This window comes from Crinia signifera, chromosome 6 (genome assembly GCF_055691185.1).
Source record: "Crinia signifera chromosome 6, ASM5569118v1, whole genome shotgun sequence".
In the NCBI taxonomy this organism is placed as follows: domain Eukaryota; kingdom Metazoa; phylum Chordata; class Amphibia; order Anura; family Myobatrachidae; genus Crinia; species Crinia signifera.
In genome coordinates, this window is record NC_139222.1 from 287,972,206 (window position 1) to 287,988,329 (window position 16,124).

Below are 16,124 nucleotides of genomic sequence, written 5' to 3' on the forward strand. Positions count from 1 at the left end.
AATTAACTTGTTCAGGACAGGTGATGGCAATCATAAATTAAGAAGGATGTCCAGAAACAGAGCATTCTGTCCCTCCTGGAGAGGGTCATGTTGAGAGGTATGCCTTTATTATCTGCTGTATTCTGATGTCACAGTTAGGGCTGGCTCTACCAATAGGCAGCAGCCTAGGACACTGGGATCTGGGGGCGCCAACGAGTCTGCCTATCCCAACATGAAGGATGTCTATGAGAAAGTGAGAAAGACATCCAGGTTGGACTTAATGCAGGTGGCGGCTGTGGAACATCTAAGGTGCCATCTCAAGTCTTTTACTTGGGCTGGAGAGTGGGTAGTGGTGGCAGAGTGGAGTGGGGGGGGGAGTAAGTTGCAGTCTTGGCTAGGGTACAGAGAAGACTTTCGACAGCCCTGGAAACAGTACATTGGCTTCTCCCCACCATCTCCTGTGCAGTCACCCCCTCACCCTGTCGCCCTCTCACCTTACCCTTGTGTGTTTTTCAGGTTTCAGCCGCGGTCTCAAGGTGACCCAGCAACATTCATATTTAGCAGCCAAGATAAACTCCAGCATAGCTCTGTCTTGTGCGCACGATGACACCAATTACTTAAACGCATACTGGTACCAGCAGAAACGCGGAGAGGGGCTGAAGCTTATGATCTTATCAATAAACGCCCAGGAGGAAGACATGGAGCCGCCGTATCAATCAGGGTGGAAAATGCGCAGGCCTGAGGTGCTGAGCTCCACGCTGACGTTGACATCGGCCCAGCTCCAGGATTCGGCTGCGTATTTCTGTGCAGTGAGCACACAGCAGCTGATGTCGGAGCTGCAGACAGCTTGAAACCTTCTCCCTGCTCATCTCTAAGTATTAGATCATTATCAGCTGTGTAACTGCACCGTACGTGTTACTAAGCCTCCCCCAGCACTTCCTCTATGGTGCATTACTGACACAGATATCACTGTCTGACATGTGTGCTCAAATAACATAAAAGACAGGGGGACTGCGGGGGCCCAGACAGAAAGGGGGCCCAGGACTGGAGGTTATAAAGTATAATTTGTCATAAACAAAGATCACATTTCCCTTAAAGCAATGTAGAGGTTGAGTAGTGCGACCAGTGCTGCAGACACAGGTCTCATCAGACAAGCCAGGGGCTGGAGAAATGGAAGAGGGGCCCTGCCTATTTTGTCACTCTTTAACCCGCCAATTCTGATGGCAGCCCTGGAAAAAGATGTAGCTTTGTGGACATTATTAGTTTAATAGTTTATTTTATCATTTTCTGTATTTTTATAGCAGTATTTATATAAAGGCAGAACTAAGGTGGCCCCCGATGTCCTCTCTTTAATTCTTTGCTAGATATATTTGTAAGAAAGTGTCCTGTATGACTGCGCACATATGCATACTTGTAGATCGTAGTGTTATCTCATCCACATGACGTCACAGAGACGGGACACATGAAGCCCAAAACATGGGACTGCACGTACAGAAGTGACTTGTCATTTAAAAGTTTTTTTATATAATCCATTATTTGCAGGTGCGTATGAGTCGGTAAATAATGGATGCTGAAGATGACGGTTCCCAGCGGAAGCAACCTACTGCTATTGGATATGAATTCTACTGATGCTATTTGGTCATTTCTTTATTGGTTGGTAATAAATTAAAACTGACAGACACACTGATATGGCTAGACGTCACACTGACAGGTTAGGCAGGCGCATTGACAGGTTAGGCAGGCCCACTGACAGGTTAGGCAGGTGCACTGACAGGTTAGACAGACCCATTGACAGGTTAGGCAGACCCACTGACAGGTTAGGCATGTGCACTGACAGGTTAGACAGACCCATTGACAGGTTAGGCAGGCCCATTGACAGGTTAGGCAGGCCCATTGACAGGTAAGACAGTCACACTGACAGCTTAGGAAGGCGCATTGACAGGTTAAGCAGGCACACTGACAGCTTAGGCAGGCCCACTGACAGGTTAGACAGACCCACTGACAGCTTAGGCAGGCCCACTGACAGGTTAGACAGACCCACTGAGACAGGTTAGGCAGGCACACTGACAGGTTAGATAGACCCACTGACAGGTTAGGAAGGCCCACTGACAGGATAGACAGGCACTCTGACAGTGCTCACCTTTTATTGTCTGTGGATCAGGAACCTTCAGACTCTCCTTCTCCCTGTTGTGGAGGAGAAACTCAGCAATCTTGTTTCTGTTGCTTCCAGAAGTAATCCCACCCTTCCCCTCACATGATAGCTTCCATGAGTTGGAGGGATTCGGGAAACCCCTGACATCATAAAAGACACTTTAACACCTATATAGAAGAACATTTATGTTTTCTGCTTTAAAATTCCTCTTACAGCGATTGTGTGAAACCAACAATCACAATGTGGAAAGGCTCCCGAGTTACGTATGACACAAACAGGAAGTGCAGTTTAAAGTAATCAAAATAGAGTTAAGGACATGCCCCCAAAATAGATTAACAAATAAATGTTCCATCTCCATATTTTTTTCTGGCAGGTGACACTGGATCATTATATAAAGTTATCAAAGTTCATGAAACTGAGAAAATGATTAATATTATGAATAATATTATTAATAAATATGATAAAAATAATAGGTACTTGTTTCATAGCACGGCGCCCACGATTTTCAGTCGTATGGCATCTTATGCATTGTATCACATCGCATGCCATATAGCCGCATGAGATGCGATTTAAGCACCCTATACGATTTTTAATTGTATAAGCACCCTAATGGGTGCTTACAATGTTAAATGCATCCCCACGCCACCCCCACTATCAACGCCAACCCGAAGCGCGGTGAGCGCAGCGAACCCGCGAGGGGTGGCAGTACACGTCCTCCAACCTTTTCATACCCCCACTATGCATGTCGGCGTGGAGTTGATTTTAGATAGTGTGCTGAGTGCAGCGAGCCACCGAGTCTGAAGCGTGGCGAGCATAGCGGGCCCCGCGAGGACAGCGAGCCTCGTGGGGCGCGCTGCGCTCGCCACGCTTCGGGCTCGGTGGCTCGCTGCGATCGCCACACTATTTAGAATCATCTCCACGCTGACGTGGATGGTGGGGGTATGAAAAGGTCGGAGGACGTGTACTGCCCGCCCCTCGCAGGCTCGCTTCGGGTTGGGGTTGATAGTGGGGGTGGCGTGGGGGTGCTTTTAACATTGTAAGCATCCCTTACGGTGCTTATACAATTAATAATCTTACAGGGGGCCTATTTAGCATTTAAAACATCCATTAGGGTGCTTATACAATTTTAAATCGTATACCATTGTATATGGCATACAATGGCATACAATGCGATGGTATACGATTAAAATTGTATAACATTGGCTGCCATCGTGTAACATCGTATCGCATACCATTGTATGGCTTATGGTATACGATGCGATGGGCGCCGTGCTAGGAAACAAGTACCTAATAATAATTTATATGATTTTTTATATTTTATTTTATATTATATATTACATATTAAAGTATATAGAAAAATAAGTAAATTACACAAATGCTCCATTTTCTTTTCATTGTATTTTGCTGGTATTCAGCACACGAGTAGCCATCGTGCAGTGTACAGCACACGAGGAGACAGCATGCAGGTACAGCACACGAGGAGACAGCGTGCAGTGTACAGCACACGAGGAGACAGCATGCAGGTACAGCACACGAGGAGACAGCGTGCAGTATACAGAACACGAGGAGACAGCGTGCAGGTACAGCACACGAGGAGACAGCGTGCAGTGTACAGCACACGAGGAGACAGCGTGCAGTGTACAGCACACGAGGAGACAGCGTGCAGTATACAGAACACGAGGAGACAGCGTGCAGTGTACAGCACACGAGGAGACAGCGTGCAGTGTACAGCACACGAGGAGACAGCATGCAGGTACAGCACACGAGGAGACAGCGTGCAGTATACAGAACACGAGGAGACAGCGTGCAGGTACAGCACACGAGGAGACAGCGTGCAGTGTACAGCACACGAGGAGACAGCGTGCAGTGTACAGCACACGAGGAGACAGCGTGCAGTATACAGAACACGAGGAGACAGCGTGCAGGTACAGCACACGAGGAGACAGCGTGCAATGTACAACACACGAGGAGACAGCGTGCAGTGTACAGCACACGAGGAGACAGCGTGCAGTGTACAGCACACGAGGAGACAGCGTGCAGTGTACAGCACACGAGGAGACAGCGTGCAGTGTACAGCACACGAGGAGACAGCGTGCAGTGTACAGCACACGAGGAGACAGTGTGCAGTATACAGAACACGAGGAGACAGCGTGCAGTGTACAGCACACGAGGAGACAGCATGCAGGTACAGCACACGAGGAGACAGCATGCAGTGTACAGCACACGAGTAGCCATCGTGCAGTGTACAGCACACGAGGAGACAGCATGCAGTGTACAGCACACGAGGAGACAGCGTGCAGTGTACAGAACACGAGGAGACAGCATGCAGGTACAGCACACGAGGAGACAGCATGCACTGTACAGCACACGAGGAGACAGCGTGCAGTGTACAGCACACGAGGAGACAGCGTGCAGTGTATAGCACACGAGGAGACAGCGCGCAGTGTACAGCACACGAGGAGACAGCGTGCAGTGTACAGCACACGAGGAGACAGCGTGCAGTGCACAGCACACGAGGAGACAGCGTGCAGGTACAGCACACGAGGAGACAGCATGCAGTGTACAGCACACGAGTAGCCATCGTGCAGTGTACAGCACACTAGAAGACAGCATGCAGGTACAGCACACGAGGAGACAGCGTGCAGTGTACAGAACACGAGGAGACAGCATGCAGTGTACAGCACACAAGGAGACAGCGTGCAGGTACAGCACACGAGGAGACAGCGTGCAGTGTACAGAACACGAGGAGAAAGCGTGCAGTGTACAGCACACGAGGAGACAGCGTGCAGTGTACAGAACACGAGGAGACAGCGTGCAGGTACAGCACACGAGGAGACAGCGTGCAGTGTACAGCACACGAGGAGACAGCGTGCAGTGTACAGCACATGAGGAGACAGCGTGCAGTGTACAGCACACGAGGAGACAGCATGCAGTATACAGAACACGAGGAGACAGCGTGCAGGTACAGCACACGAGGAGACAGCGTGCAGTGTACAGCACACGAGGAGACAGCGTGCAGTGTACAGAACACGAGGAGACAGCATGCAGTGTACAGCACACAAGGAGACAGCGTGCAGGTACAGCACACGAGGAGACGGCGTGCAGTGTACAGAACATGAGGAGACAGCGTGCAGTGTACAGCACACGAGGAGACAGCGTGCAGGTACAGCACACGAGGAGACAGCGTGCAGTGTACAGAACACGAGGAGACAGCATGCAATGTTCAGCACACGAGGAGACAGCGTGCAGTGTACAGAACACGAGGAGAAAGCGTGCAGTGTACAGCACACGAGGAGACAGCGTGCAGTGTACAGAACTCGAGGAGACAGCGTGCAGGTACAGCACACGAGGAGACAGCGTGCAGTGTACAGCACACGAGGAGACAGCGTGCAGTGTACAGCACACGAGGAGACAGCGTGCAGTGTACAGCACACGAGGAGACAGCATGCAGTATACAGAACACGAGGAGACAGCGTGCAGGTACAGCACACGAGGAGACAGCGTGCAGTATACAGAACACGAGGAGACAGCGTGCAGGTACAGCACACGAGGAGACAGCGTGCAATATACAGAACACGAGGAGACAGCGTGCAGGCACAGCACACAAGGAGACAGCATGCAATGCACAGCACACGAGGAGACAGCGTGCAGTGTACAGCACACGAGGAGACAGCGTGCAGTGTACAGCACACGAGGAGACAGCGTGCAGTGTACAGCACACGAGGAGACAGTGTGCAGTGTAGGACAGATACAAGGTCACTGATAAGACGGAATAATATATTTTTGGATAATAGAGAACCTGGAGGTTCTCACAAAGTCTCTCCGTAGAAAGTTTGTGCATAAGAAAAGAGCTTCAAGCTTTTGTAGATATGAAATACATTTATTACATGGAAATAGAGTAAATTAATAATCTGGGATGCAGTCGTCATGTCGACAATAAAAAAGTCGACAGTCGTCCACTATTGGTTGACAGGCCATAGGTCGACATATAAAAAATGTGAACATACCTTACTGTAGGTTAACATGGTCAGATATTTGATACATGTAATAGTCAGCATGAAAATTGTTGACATGGAAAGCTTGACATGAGTTTTTCACATTTTTTTCCAAAACAAGTGGTTTTTCATACTTTACTGTCCAAGTGAACATTGCATACGATTCTAATAGTGTGCGGAGGGCAGCGAGCAATGCGAGGGGACGCGGAACATTTATAAGGTGTTTATGTCAACGTATATTGACATAAACACAAACCCTCTCCACGTCAACCTATTGTTCGTGTTGACTTTTCGACCCTGTACAAGGCATGTTGACCTTTTTCATGTGGCGAACTTTCAACCCTGTCGACCTAAGGCATGTCGACAATTTCCATATTGACCTTCTTACTGTCGACCCTATGACCCAGCAGCGGCTGGGCCTTTGGGATCAGGATGCCATAGAGGTAAAGCACGGCTTTATTAGGAGCTGGTCACAAGCCATTTGGGGTTCACGGTCCGGCTGGCAGTCAGGGGCGACTGCGGTGGCAGCTCCTGATTGGCTGCAGGTCCATGAGATCCAATCTGCTCGCGGCCAGCTTCAAAGTTGAAATGCCAAACTGGAAATTGGTGATACTGTATGCTCCGGAGCTTTGACTCCTTGGCCGACCACTGAATGTCATGAAAACGAACATTTATTTCAGAAGGAGATGGCCGAAAATGGGGCAGATGCCTACATGTATGTATGTATGTCATGTACCGGCCTGCATACCCAGGGGAACGGCCAGCATTTCCAATTGAAAAGCCATAAAATCCACATCCAGTGGAAATGGCTTGGTGACTGTGAAATTTGCCGATGACATAGGGGGAAATTTACTAAGATGTGTATTCTACTTCACATGTGATATTGCCATGGGCAACCAGTCAGAAACCACTTCTTATTTATTTAGCACTCTCTAGAAGATAGTAGACAGGATCTGATTGGTTGCCCATAGCAACATCACATGTGAAGTAAAATACACATCTTAGTAAAATTGGGCAAGGCGCAAAATTCGGCCCGCTACTAGCGGGTTCTGACTTTGCCCCATACCATTTTCCTCTGTCTCCCTCCCCATCTACCACCAACCTTCCCTTGCAGCAGCCAAACCCTAGCTCCACCCTCACAATCTGCCCCTAACCAGTGGCGTAACTAAAAGTCCCCCCCCCGCCAAAATTTTGGCAGCGCCCCCCCCCCCCACACAGTTAACCCCCCGAACAGTAAAGTTAACCCCCCACCTGCCCTTCCCCAGCCTTACCCATCCCCCTGCCTTACCCGTCCAATAGCCGCAGTAGCAGGCACCTTGTCTGTGGTCCCGGCTTCCCTGTCTGCTCCTGGCTCCAGCATCTAATGAAAATGGACCATCACAAAATGTCCGCCCCCATAAAGCAGACAGTTTTCTGCTGTATGGGGCAGACATTTTGTGATGGTCTGTTGTTAAGAAGCAGAATCCAAGAGGGAACAGGGGAGCTGGGACCGCAGACAAATCTTCTGCGGGTCCCGGGCTCCATCCACAAACGTGGCAGGTGAGTTCCTGGCAGGCAGCAGCGGCATTACAATAGCCCCGCAGTCCCCCGGTGCCCACACCTACACAGCGCCTCCCCATCACCGCGGGGTCTGCGTTGCTATGGTTACGCCACTGCCCCTAACCCTCCCTGCTAGTGCCTACACCAAAGCCAGCACCTCGCAGCCGAAACCTAGCCCCACAGCCTGACATTCAAGATTTTCTAGCATTAATATCCTGATGTCTTTCAAAGTTCAAAAGTCGGGGTTCTGACGGCAGTTGGGATGCCAGCGTCAGTATATTGAATGCCGGCAACCTGACTGCATGCCCTCCATCTTGTATTTAACAGAAATTTGCCAGAAATGTCTTTCTGTAAAAATTAGCATTTTTTTTTTTTCACAAGAACCAGGTGGTGATAATCTGATCTCAAGGAGCTACCCTGACTTATGGGAGTGTCATGGTAGTTTTGTAGGACTGTCTAAATCTCTATGCAATTCACACGCTGGATCATGCTGGATCGCTTGCAACCTGGGGTTCCCTTGTAGCATTAAGTGTTATCTTGATATTAAGACAGTCAGTTTCTACCACATCATTGTCTGACCACTCAGTCCTTACCATACACCGCTTCCACAGAGCGCCCATTTCTGCCCACCCTACAGTCAACGATTCTCATAAACACAAAGCTGATATAGTTATGGAAGTGAAGAGAACCTTCAAAGATTTTCTCCATAAACCAATTCCTTGATATGTTCCTTGTTGTGGTCTGGAAGGCCCATAAGAGAATCCTCGGAGGTTAATTTAATTTGAAAGCTCGACCCCCAGATGAATTCAGGGAGATTCTGGGTACTGTTAGTAGTCCTTCTTCAGTGGATCGTAGTAATCGAGTAGGACAGTAAGGGATCAGCAGCTGTTGCAGGTACCTTGGGCCCTGGTCATGTAGGGCCTTGAAAGTGAGTAAGCCAATCTTGAAAACGATTCGCCATTTTACAGGTAGCCAGTGAAGGGCGTAGAGAATGGGAGTTATGTGGCAGGAGCAGGGCTGGTTAGTTAATAGTCTGGCGGCTGCATTTTGTACCAGCTGCAAGCGGTGCAATTCTTTTGCTGGAAGACCCAGGTAGAGAGCATTGCAGTAGTCTAGTCGTGATGATATAAATGCATGTATGACTTTAGGCAGGTCTTCTGAGGGAATTAAATGCTTGATTCTGGCTATGTTTCTCAGATGAAAGAATGAGGATTTGATTGTGGCTGACACCTGATGTTTAAGTGTCAGGCCATTATCCAGGACAACACCAAGATTCCGCACATGATCAGAGTTTTTTAGTGCTGTGCCCCCCAGCTTAAGACCTGTCAGTTGGCTATGCTGCCAACTATAAAAAAATATGCCAATTTATAAAAAAAAAGACCCAAATTGCGTGCTTATAGTATTGTTATATGTGCCATTTAGTATTATCTAATACATATGAATCTATTGAAGACTCTACAGCCAAGCTAGTACATATTCCTGAGTGTATTGTACAATATATGCTGGAATTATATGCTACAGATATAGATTGATCACTTTCAAAAGTCCTTTTCCTTACCTAAAATCTACTCAACTCAAGTCACTAAACTAAGCAAGGCAACCTCTTCGTAAAAGGTTTTGAAGACTCTGAAGGTAACCTCTGTTCTGGTCCTGAAGGCCTCTCTGCCATCTATTATTAAAAATGTGAGAAACCCGATTGTGCTGTTCAATGCTATATAAGGTGGTACCACCATTAGGGTAGAAAATTCTGATCCTCAAAGGAGGTAAAGGTCCACACTCTATTTATCTTTTGAAATCAGAACTGAAGCTCTTTGCAAAAATGTTGGCCAGCCGACAGGCCTGTGATTGGACCAGGGATAGTAAGGTCCCAGCATGTGATTCATAGCACTTACTCATTTTGTCTTCCCTTCCCTGATGTCATATACATACACCACAGAACCAGCTATAGCTAGTGGCCGTGCCCTTCCCATGTTCAAAAAGTTTAAAAATATTGGATCAGCAATACAGCTTAAGTCAATAAGATCTGAGGCATGAATGGTGTGAGGTCTTCTAAAGCCCTGGCTCCTGTGAAGATTTTCTCAAGAGTATAGACTATCTCAGTTGGTGCTTGAAATTGACTAATGTTTTTGCCTGTTTAACAATTGCGGCTTCATCCATTATGACTATGCCTTTTCCAACCCATCACCTTCTGTTTTGTCCCTCACCATCTCAGAACTTTGGTAAATATGGAGAGTCTCTGACAACCAGCCCAGCCAAGTGGTTCTGCACTGGTAGCTAGTAGCAACATGGTAGAGAGGACATGACCGATTGGCAAGAAGAAGGGAAATTTCGATGCCTTGGCTTAGTGGTTGTAATAGAGACTCAACCATATTAACTTGCTCTCAAAATTGGGAGGTACAGTACTGTACATAGTGATCAGTGTAGAGGATGGAGACCCAGGTCCGGCGTTTTCACTTTAAACCTGGGTCAACCATTATACAGTGTGAGACCCAAGTTTAGTCCTTCATATAACCTGGGTCTAGTGGTAAGTGATGGTAATTCACCTCATAGAGGGGAGGAGTAGTTAGCCTTTTATATATATGGAAAGGTGCGTCTGGATTGGTGAAAAATACCAACCATGTTTTCACAATGGAATCTTGGCTGCCTTTTTCCGGGGTGTGTTACCAATGAATACAATTCATACAGTAGTACTGTGTGTATAGTAATTACTATATTGTAGACCAGGATTGAATCCCTGATAAGCGATTGTCCCTGTAATAATTACCTACTGTATACTCGGTAAACATGTCTGCTGAATACACGTGCCCATTGTTCAGGTGCCCAAATCTATCACAGACAGCCTAGAGAAGTAATAACTGCTCACTCTGTAGGCAAAAATAAACTGGGAAAAACACATTTCCATCAAGAAATATTTTTATTTAGTTCAATAGAAGATTTAGTTGAAAAATGGAGATGAGAGTTGAGGCAGGAGCTTAGTTGCTGGCCAAGGTGCTGGAGATCCAGGAGTTGTAGTTGCAAACCTTGGTGTAGACACCGGGGTAGTTCCTCAGGGCACATCCGTATCCCCAGGAGACAACACCCTGGAGCTGTCCGTTACAGACCACGGGTCCACCAGAGTCTCCCTGAACAGAGGAGGGAGATTGTTAGAGATCATGTCATGATGGCTGCTGGGTAGTTACAATGCTATCTACTGTGCAATCAAGCCACTTGTATACATCACACACATTATAGTAATACCGTCAGTACTATAGTGATACAGCAGGGACATTACCTGGCAGGAATCCTTGCCACCCTCAATGTAACCAACACAGATCATGTTGTTGGTGATCTCTCCTGGGTAGGCGTTGCTACACTGAGCGGAGGTCAGGATGGGGGCGTTCAGGCACTGCAGCTGGTTTGGCATGCTGGCTGCAGAGAAACACATTCAATTTAGTCTACATTCTCCCATCTTATACTGTACATTGCTGTAATATGTCATCATACGTCCAGTATTTGGGCTCCACAATATACCATATCCATTCTGTTGTAGGAGGGAATGCATTATTCTAGTGGGAAATGTTCCTGAATATAGAATAATTGCATTAATTTCTACATATTATACTATTAGCCTTTATTTCTGTTTTAATACATTTTTCATCCTAAAATGATATTTATTTCAGTAAGAAATAACTTCTGTAAACAGATTAATTGTGCAAGCAATGGACTTTGGTTCTGTAACTTACTGCCGCTGCTGAGAGTGTTTCCCCATCCGGAGATCAGACAGCTGGTGCCGGCGGCTGCGCAGCCAGAGGGCAGAGATGCAGTCTTGACGTAGGCGTTGAGGGTGGCGGGGGAGGCGAGCTTGATCAACCAGATGTCGTTGTCCAGGGTTCTGGAGTTGTAGCTGCCATGTCTGATGACCTTGGCGGAGTTGATGAACTGCTCGGTACCCTCACTTGTGGCGATGTTATGTTCTCCCAGTCTGACCTGGACACTCCTGGATGAACGAAATACAAGACAATGAGCAATAGTAAGAAAACCTAGAACTTCAGGTGATGACTGATGGAGTGGTAGGGTGGATAGGACAGATGTAATTATCAAATCAAAGGATATTGACCACTACTTGGAATTTTCAGATCACCTGAGCACCTAGCTGTGCACAGCTGTAGTCAATACTAACTGTCACATTTCCCAGATCACCTAGCTGGTGCACAGCTGTAGTCAATACTAACTGTCACATTTCCCAGATCACCTAGCTGGTGCACAGCTGTAGTCAATACTAACTGTCACATTTCCCAGATCACCTAGCTGGTGCACAGCTGTAGTCAATACTAACTGTCACATTTCCCAGATCACCTAGCTGGTGCACAGCTGTAGTCATTACCAACTGTCACATGTCCCATATCACTTAGTTAGTAGTGACTACAGCTGTGCACCAGCTGTCACATTTCCCAGACCACCTAGCTGGTGCACAGCTGTAGTCATTACCAACTGTCACATGTCCCATATCACCTAGCTGGTGCACAGCTGTTGTCAATACTAACTGTCACATGTCCCAAATCACCCAGCTGGTGCACAGCTGTAGTCATTACTAACTGTCACATTTCCCAGATCACCTAGCTGGTGCACAGCTGTAGTCATTACTAACTGTCACATTTCCCAGATCACCTAGCTGGTGCACAGCTGTAGTCATTACTAACTGTCACATTTCCCAGATCACCTAGCTGGTGCACAGCTGTAGTCAATACTAACTGTCACATTTCCCAGATCACCTAGCTGGTGCACAGCTGTAGTCATTACCAACTGTCACATGTCCCATATCACTTAGTTAGTAGTGACTACAGCTCTGCACCAGCTGTCACATTTCCCAGACCACCTAGCTGCTGCACAGCTGTAGTCATTACCAACTGTCACATGTCCCATATCACCTAGCTGGTGCACAGCTGTTGTCAATGCTAACTGTCACATGTCCCAAATCACCCAGCTGGTGCACAGCTGTAGTCATTACTAACTGTCACATTTCCCAGATCACCTAGCTGGTGTACAGTTGTAATCATTACTAACTGTCACATTTCCCAGATCACCTAGCTGGTGCACAGCTGCAATCATTACTAACTGTCACATTTTCAAACATGCTGCATTCATTCCTACTATAGATCCACAGGTTGCCTGAGAAACATGATATGTTGGTAGATCTTGAGGACAGGTTTGACCATACCTGGTCTAAAGGTGCCCACACACTAGAAAGATCTGCGACGTGAGCATAAATTAGCCTTGAAAACTTTTGTCCGTCCTGGACAAAAGATTTCAGGCAAGCGCACATTTTCACCAAAGATTTATCTTAAGATCCGATGTGCGTTCCTATGAATCGTTTGCAAAATCTTCTGATCTTTCATGCAGCACGTAAGATCAGAGGATTTAGCAAAAGATCCGTGGGACCACACATCCGACCGATATCGGCCAAGAAAATGATTCTAGTGTGCGCGCACCTTAACCAAACAATCAAGGAACCACCTAGTAATCCATGAATACTTAGTATCTGCTAAATTATTGTACGTATGCCTTGTAGCAGTGAGAAGCAAACTAATTAACCAACTAACCAACCAACCACCAACTAACCAACCAACTAGTCATACAACCAACCTTTATGGACACTGTCTACGTGATAATGGTTGTACTTACGCCTTGTAGCAGTGAGCAGCGGAGACCACCCACAGGCTGGTAATGAGGGTACCACCACAGAAGTGGTATCCAGAGTTCAGGGACACCTGGTAGGGAACAGCGTTCTTGGTACATGTGTACCCTCCGACGATCTTATCGTCCTCAAGGGCAGCTGTAAGAGACGACACTGACTAGCACCACGACACCGTTACACAATATACCATACCGTTGTGCCACCTACCACCAGAAGCACCAGGGTATCTGTAAGGGAATGATACTCACCGGCGGCTCCGAGGAGCACACAGATCAGGAGAAACTTCATGGTGGAGAGATGTCCAGTGAGTGGTTTGCTGGACTCATGGTCCCTATTTATTTGTTTTACCTCCCCGTGTGTACATTGCATAATGTGTCCCCGGTTAATGTGTATAGAATATGCTCTGCTATCATTTCTGTGTTACTGAAATAACGACCTTGTCTGTTATCATTAGTTTTGGAAAGTTAAACACATTTCTATATTTTGTCCATATGATTAGGTGCGGTACCGGTCAGTGGTCCTCATTTCATATATGTGTCTATACAGTTTTCAGTTTGCAAAGGAATGTTTTTGCAAAAAAATAAAAAACCTCTGTACTTTACATAGTGATTTTGGAATATTTTTTTCTGGATAAGTGACCATAATGTTATGACAACTAATACAATTAACAAATGCACTAATGACTAATACTATAATTATTCCCAGTTAATATTAAATATACTGCATATAATATATGTACCATATGGCCAAAAATATTTGACCACACCTGTTAATTATTGAATTCAAGTGTTTCAATCAGACCCGTTGCCACAGGTGTAGAAAACCAAGTTCCCGGCCATGCGGTGCCCATTTGTAAACATTAGTGATAGAAAACAAGTCGTTCTGAAGAGCTCAGTAACTTCAGTGATTAGTCACTAAGTAATGGGCTTTTTCTCCGTATATATGTATTTACTAGGTGATTCATCGCGCCCTACGGGCGCTCTTCACACCGGCGTAAGGGGCTACGCCCCTTAATTTGTGAACATTTGTATTGTGAGAAATATGGTTAGAATTGTATGAAAGATGCCCTGTATTGCAGCTTCTGGCAGTGGGTGAGGGTCCAGCGTGGCAGCACAGGAGTACCGGACGGTGGCCCTGAGTCAGTGTCTCCTCCTACTGGGTGGGAGTTAGCGTGCATGAGAGCAGGAGGCTGGGATATGAGGCATGATAGGGGTATGTGGGCAACACAGCGTCAGCGATTACCCAGTGGTGGAAGTTACGGTTCAGGAGAGCAGAAAGCTGGGTAGTGATAGGGGTGTGTGGGCATACGGGGGACTAAAGAGGGTGGTGGACACTGTGCAGCTTCTGCCAGTGGGTGAGGGTCCAGCGTGGCAGCACAGAAATACAGGAGTCAGTGTCTCCTCCGACTGGGTGGGAGTTAGGGTGCATGAGAGCAGGAGGCTGGGCGGTAAAGCATGATAGGGGAATGTGGGCAACACAGGGTGAGCGGGTCTCCACTGGCGGAAGTTACGGGGCAGGAGAACAGGAGGCAGGGCAGTGTCCTCCCACATTGATGGCAAAAGTATTCAACATCGGCCATAAACCATCGATTATTTGAAAATCATTGATGGTCGATGGGCATCCCTAGAACTGGAGGAGGGTGGGGGACAGTATGCAGCTCCCGGCAGTGGGTGAGCGTCTCCTCCCACTGGGAGGGAGTGAGCGTGCATGAGAGCAGGAGGCTGTATAATAGTGGTATGTGGGCAAGACATTGATAAAAGTTGTGGCGCTGGTGCAGAGGGCAGTGGGGAAACCTGCAGTGCGGCAGCCAGGGCCGGATTTCCCACCTAGGGGCGGTACCTGCTTGTGGTGGTACAGGATCCCCCATTGTCACGGGGGTACGTGAAATGCGGGGGCCGCGGTGGTCCGCTGGGGGTGGAATTGCCGGAAGGGGGTCTGGGGGGTCTGCAAATTGCGGGAGGGGGGGGGTGGTGTGTGGGGATCCGCGGTTAGCGGGAGGGGGCGGGGGTCCGCAAATCGTGGGCAGGGGCGCGGGGGGGCTTGAATCGTGGGAAGGGGGGTCCGCAAATTGCGGGAGGGGGGTTGTCGGGGTTAGTGAATTGCGGGAGGGGGGGTTGCGGAGGTCCGTGAATTGCGGGAGGGGCGCGTGGGGTGCCGTGAGTCAAGGGGGGTGGTGCGGGGGTCCGTGAATCACGGGAGGGGTCATGAATCGCAGGAGGGGGTGGTCGTGGGGGGGCTGCGAATCGCAGGAGGGGGGGTGTGGGGGGTTGCCGTGAATTGCATGAGGGGGGCGTGAATCAAGGGAGGGTGGGCGCAGGGGGGTGGTGCGGGGGTCCGTGAATCGCAGGAGGGGGCATGAATCGCAGGAGGGGGGGTCGTGGGGGGTTCCGAATCGCAGGAAGGGGGGTATGGGGTGTGCCGTGAATTGCGTGAGGGGGCATGAATCGCGGGAGGGGGGGTCCCCGAATGTGTGAATTACGGGGCGGTGGCAAATCGCGAGAGGTGCCGAGGGGGCCCGCAAATCACGGGAGGGGGGCGCAACGGGGGGTTTCGTGAATCGCGGGAGGGGGGGTCGTGGGGGGTTGCGAATTGCAGGAAGGGGGGTGTGGGGGGTGCCGTGAATTGCGTGAGGGGGGCATGAATCGCGGGAGGTGGGGTCCCCGAATGTGTGAATTAGGGGGCGGTCGCAAATCGCGAGAAGTGCCGAGGGGGCCCGCAAATCGCGGGGGGGGGGGGGCGCTACGGGGGGGTTCCGTGAATCGCGGGAGGGGGCGGCGCGAATTGT

At 48.5% G+C, this 16,124-nt stretch overlaps 1 protein-coding gene and 1 gene segment (V, D, J or C); one reads left to right on the top strand and one right to left on the bottom strand.

Moving 5' to 3' along the window:
- The first annotated feature begins 211 nt into the window (after positions 1 to 211).
- LOC146009784 (T cell receptor alpha variable 9-2-like) lies at positions 212 to 830 on the top strand. The segment is given in 2 exon segments: positions 212 to 356; positions 496 to 830. Coding segments are annotated over 2 exon segments (480 nt in total).
- A 9,765-nt stretch (positions 831 to 10,595) lies between these two features.
- LOC146009785 (trypsin-like) lies at positions 10,596 to 13,627 on the bottom strand. The gene is made up of 5 exons (XM_083150245.1): positions 13,588 to 13,627; positions 13,327 to 13,477; positions 11,388 to 11,641; positions 10,937 to 11,073; positions 10,596 to 10,787 (listed from the first exon to the last, which is right to left on the bottom strand). The coding sequence occupies exons 1-5, from the start codon at positions 13,625 to 13,627 to the stop codon at positions 10,638 to 10,640; spliced, it is 732 nt and encodes a 243-aa protein (XP_083006371.1). The 3' UTR covers positions 10,596 to 10,637.
- Positions 13,628 to 16,124: the final 2,497 nt, after the last annotated feature.

Bases quoted from the DNA above. Each gene is read 5' to 3' on its own strand.
- LOC146009785 (XM_083150245.1), bottom strand. From the start codon at position 13,627: ATGAAGTTTCTCCTGATCTGTGTGCTCCTCGGAGCCGCCG. The intron at 11,642-13,326 runs GTAAGTACAACC...TCGTTCATCCAG, and splicing joins GCTGCTCACTGCTACAAGGC to GAGTGTCCAGGTCAGACTGG. The intron at 10,788-10,936 runs GTAATGTCCCTG...TCCTCTGTTCAG, and splicing joins GTGGCAAGGATTCCTGCCAG to GGAGACTCTGGTGGACCCGT.